The 3,922-nt window shown below is 55.5% G+C and overlaps 1 protein-coding gene across 7 annotated transcripts; it reads left to right on the top strand.

The window, feature by feature from the left end:
- Positions 1–550: 550 nt before the first annotated feature.
- Positions 551–1,517, top strand: LOC126960803 (uncharacterized). 7 transcript variants are annotated; one of them, XM_050800470.1, is made up of 3 exons: positions 551–649; positions 1,145–1,199; positions 1,255–1,517. In XM_050800470.1, the coding sequence occupies exons 1-3, from the start codon at positions 559–561 to the stop codon at positions 1,457–1,459; spliced, it is 351 nt and encodes a 116-aa protein (XP_050656427.1). In that variant the 5' UTR covers positions 551–558; the 3' UTR covers positions 1,460–1,517. The 7 variants fall into 7 exon arrangements, with proteins under 7 accessions (XP_050656427.1, XP_050656421.1, XP_050656422.1 ...); XM_050800464.1 differs by having other exon boundaries at positions 551–1,199; XM_050800465.1 differs by having other exon boundaries at positions 551–1,199; positions 1,310–1,517.
- Positions 1,518–3,922: the final 2,405 nt, after the last annotated feature.

Here is a 3,922-nt window from a genome sequence, read left to right on the forward strand (position 1 = left end):
TCAGGCTGCCTCACTAGCTATCCCCCAAAATAAAAAAATAAAAGTAACCCCTCCAGGGAACGTGTGTGTACACACAAAAGTACGTGCACACAGCTACATGCAAAGGGGAATGGCTGGGAAGGAACCAAATCCACCTCTGAACACCAGTTACTTGTGGGGAAGGGGAAGGTGAAGCCGCCTGTCAGCATTACTCACCTTTTCAACTGATGAGCTTGCATCAATTTTGGCAATTTCTCATAAAAAGGCAATTTTCACTCCTTGGGTGATCACCCAGGTCCTGCAAAACTGAGCCACCAACAACCACCTGCACCACTTCCCATGAGGCCAAATAATGGCTTCCCTCAAAGCTCAGCCCTCCCACCCACCTCCCAGTCCTGTCCCATGCAGGGGGCTACCGGCCTCCTGGGATACAGGGGTACAGACCAAACCCAACCCACAGACGGCTGGTGAAACCAGCATGGTTCCAAGGGCCTTCCCCTGACCTAGGCCACGTGCCCACTGCATAGATAGGCCTGTGCTCGCTCCCCTAGGACAGAGACTCCCTTTTCTTCAGTTGGAATGAGGGATGGGGAGATTCGATGGTGTCCTGTACAGGTTGGTTTCTTCAGCTGGAACGAGGGATGGGGAGATTCGATGGTGTCCTGTACAGGTTGGTTTCTTCGGCTGGAACGAGGGATGGGGGGATTCGATGGTGTCCTGTACAGGTTGGTTTCTTCGGCTGGAACGAGGGATGGGGGGATTCGATGGTGTCCTGTACAGGTTGGTTTCTTCGGCTGGAACGAGGGATGGGGGGATTCGATGGTGTCCTGTACAGGTTGGTTTCTTCGGCTGGAACGAGGGATGGGGGGATTCGATGGTGTCCTGTACAGGTTGGTTTCTTCGGCTGGAACGAGGGATGGGGGGATTCGATGGTGTCCTGTACAGGTTGGTTTCTTCGGCTGGAACGAGGGATGGGGGGATTCGATGGTGTCCTGTACAGGTTGGTTTCTTCGGCTGGAACGAGGGATGGGGGGATTCGATGGTGTCCTGTACAGGTTGGTTTCTTCGGCTGGAACGAGGGATGGGGGGATTCGATGGTGTCCTGTACAGGTTGGTTTCTTCGGCTGGAACGAGGGATGGGGGGATTCGATGGTGTCCTGTACAGGTTGGTTTCTTCGGCTGGAACGAGGGATGGGGAGATTCGATGGTGTCCTGTACAGGTTGGTTTCTTCGGCTGGAAGGAGGGATGGGGGGATTCGATGGTGTCCTGTACAGGTTGGTTTCTTCGGTTGGAAGGAGGGATGGGGGGATTCGATGGTGTCCTGTACAGGTTGGTTTCTTCGGCTGGAACGAGGGATGGGGAGATTCGATGGTGTCCTGTACAGGTTGGTTTCTTCGGCTGGAACGAGGGATGGGGAGATTCGATGCTGTCCTGTACAGGTTGGTTTCTTCGGTTGGAATGAGGGATGGGGAGATTTGATGGTGTCCTGTACAGGTTGGTTTCTTCGGTTGGAACGAGGGATGGGGAGATTTGATGGTGTCCTGTACAGGTTGGATGCTAATCTTGGAGAAGCTTGCCTGAGTTTGGGGCTTTCTCAGCACGTGGTGTGTGCTGCCTCTTCGAGCTTCAGAAGTCCCAGAAGGAAAGTGCTTCTGCGACCCCCCTTTACTGGTGAGCAGAGGTCAGGTGGTTTGCAGCTGGCCGAGCAGCTCTGCTAAGTGGCCAACAGGCTGGATCTGCGTCTCACTTGCAGAGGCCCTGCCTGGCTGCTGGGGCTGCCCTGAGACTCCCTCCACCTCCTCTTCCCTCCATAGCTTTTCCAGCTTCTATCCACAGCTGTGCTCCAGGTGGGGAACACCTGTGGGTGCACGAGGGTGCAACTACTCAGAGCCCAGTGTGCTGAACGGCCCCTGCTCTATGCTGTTTCCATATCCAAGCCCAAGCTTATCTATAGCTTCAGCAAATCCAAGCCTCCCTGAATTCCCTGCAAGACCAAGCTGAGCCCTACAACCCCCACTACACTGGTTAGCTGCCAGTCCCAGCCCCTGCTGCCTCCTGAGCCACTGTCTGTACAGTTCTGAAGTCCTTCAAGAATGTTGAGATCCTAAGCCGACTCTCACCCAAAGAGGTAAACAACCAGGGGCCTCTAGGGGTAGAGAACATACCCAGACAGGTTCTGCTGCCTGTAGGCTTGATGTCCTTCCCCTACAACACACCATGCTTGCCAGGCTGGAAGAGGGGCTCCAGAAACTTGGGAAACCTGGGCCTATAGCTGGCATATGGAAAAGAGGCCTGGAAAAGCACTACTCCTGTCTATGAAGCCCCCAGATGGAACCAGGTAATTGGGAAATACATGTACACCCAGGCTGACCCCTACTCAGACCCACGTGGGAACTGCAGCAGTGACTTGCCCCCTCTGCCACTCTGGCTGTACCACTACAGGAGGGAGGAACATCTAGCCCCAAGCATGAGTGGAGACACTAGGTGTAGGCAGGTTCCAGTGGTTGCTGCAACTGAACCTTCCCAACCAGGTCCATGCAAGGCCATCTCAGATGCGTGCACACCTGGGTTGGGCAAGGACACCCCTCAGACAGTGAGAGCCACTGAGCAGGGCTGTCACAGAGGCTCCTTTTCCTGCTCCAAGAACAGGTTGAGGGGGAGTATGGGGGACATCTGCCCCCTCCCAGCTGCTTCCAGGAGCCACTTCTTTCGAGATGAGGCACTCTCCTGCCTGCCTGTTCCCATTTGGCTGCAATAGACCATTGCCAACATTCAGAGAACAAAAAGGGGTCTCACCTGTTTCCCTGACATGTTGGAGGCAGGTGGGTATGCCCAGGGGATCTGGGGTAGAACCTGTATATCTGCCCACCCCCAGGCTATGCTGGCTTCATCTTATCTGTGTGATGGGGGTGGGGGTGGGGGTGGGAATTACCAAGAGACCATCACACAGGCCGTGGACAAGTTCTACAAGAGCCAGGTAGAAAACCACCGTGCAAGCTGCCCGGCACCCAGCTCACACACACATCTCTTATGTGACAGCTTCCCCAAAGCAGGCTTTGAAGTCCGGGCTCCCTAAGAAGCCTGGGGAGGAGACTCTGCCAGGCTAAAGGGCCTATTCCCAAAGGTGCCACTGTCAGTCTCATCCTGACAATCTTGGGTTATTTTTGCCCTGAAGTTTTGGAGTGGGGGACAGGGAGACACAGTACGCATTAGCCACCTTTCCAGAGAGCATCAGGCCTCCAGACTGGGGCAGGTCAGACCTCCACTCGGGCGTTTTTCTCACTGGCTGCCAGTTGGGGGAGGAAGCAGCATTGTGACCACCTGCCCGTCTCCCCAGATCCTGTTCAGAAACCCCATCTGTGCCTCTGGAGAGACTGCCCCAAGCACACAGGCCCAGCAACCGCCATCTATGGCCCCCAGGACCTAATCTCCTTCTACATAGGGGTCAGTGCGTGTGAGTATACACTGGGCTTGATTCCTGCCCACTAGTCCCTGCCAGATAGCCCATGCCCACCTCAAGAGAATGAGGCCACACAAACACACCCAGGCCGTCATGGTGATGGAGTGGCTGGGGTCCTACTTGCCCACCCTTCATTGCTGGTTCAGAGCCAGCTGTCTGACCACATTCCTACCGTGAGATGGGACTTTGGGGACGTTGCCCACCAGGGTCACTGACCACTTTTAGGGTTCCAGAAACAGAGCCAGCTGGTCCCCTAGAAGTCTGGAACATGGGATAAGCCAAGGCTTGCCTTCAGAACAGGTTTTCCACCACGTGGCCGCCCAAGGCCCAGGGCATCCCCAGGTTCATGTGAAGCCTGCCTGCCATGTCCACAGCCCATGCCCACCCCTCCTGGAGCCACTGGAATGCTTGTTCCTGGGCACAGGACAAACCCAGACAGCTTTGGCCTTGCAGGACAACCATGCAAATCTGGCAGCCGTAGC

The sequence above is a fragment of the Macaca thibetana genome, chromosome 8 (genome assembly GCF_024542745.1).
Source record: "Macaca thibetana thibetana isolate TM-01 chromosome 8, ASM2454274v1, whole genome shotgun sequence".
Classification (NCBI taxonomy): Eukaryota; Metazoa; Chordata; class Mammalia; order Primates; family Cercopithecidae; genus Macaca; species Macaca thibetana.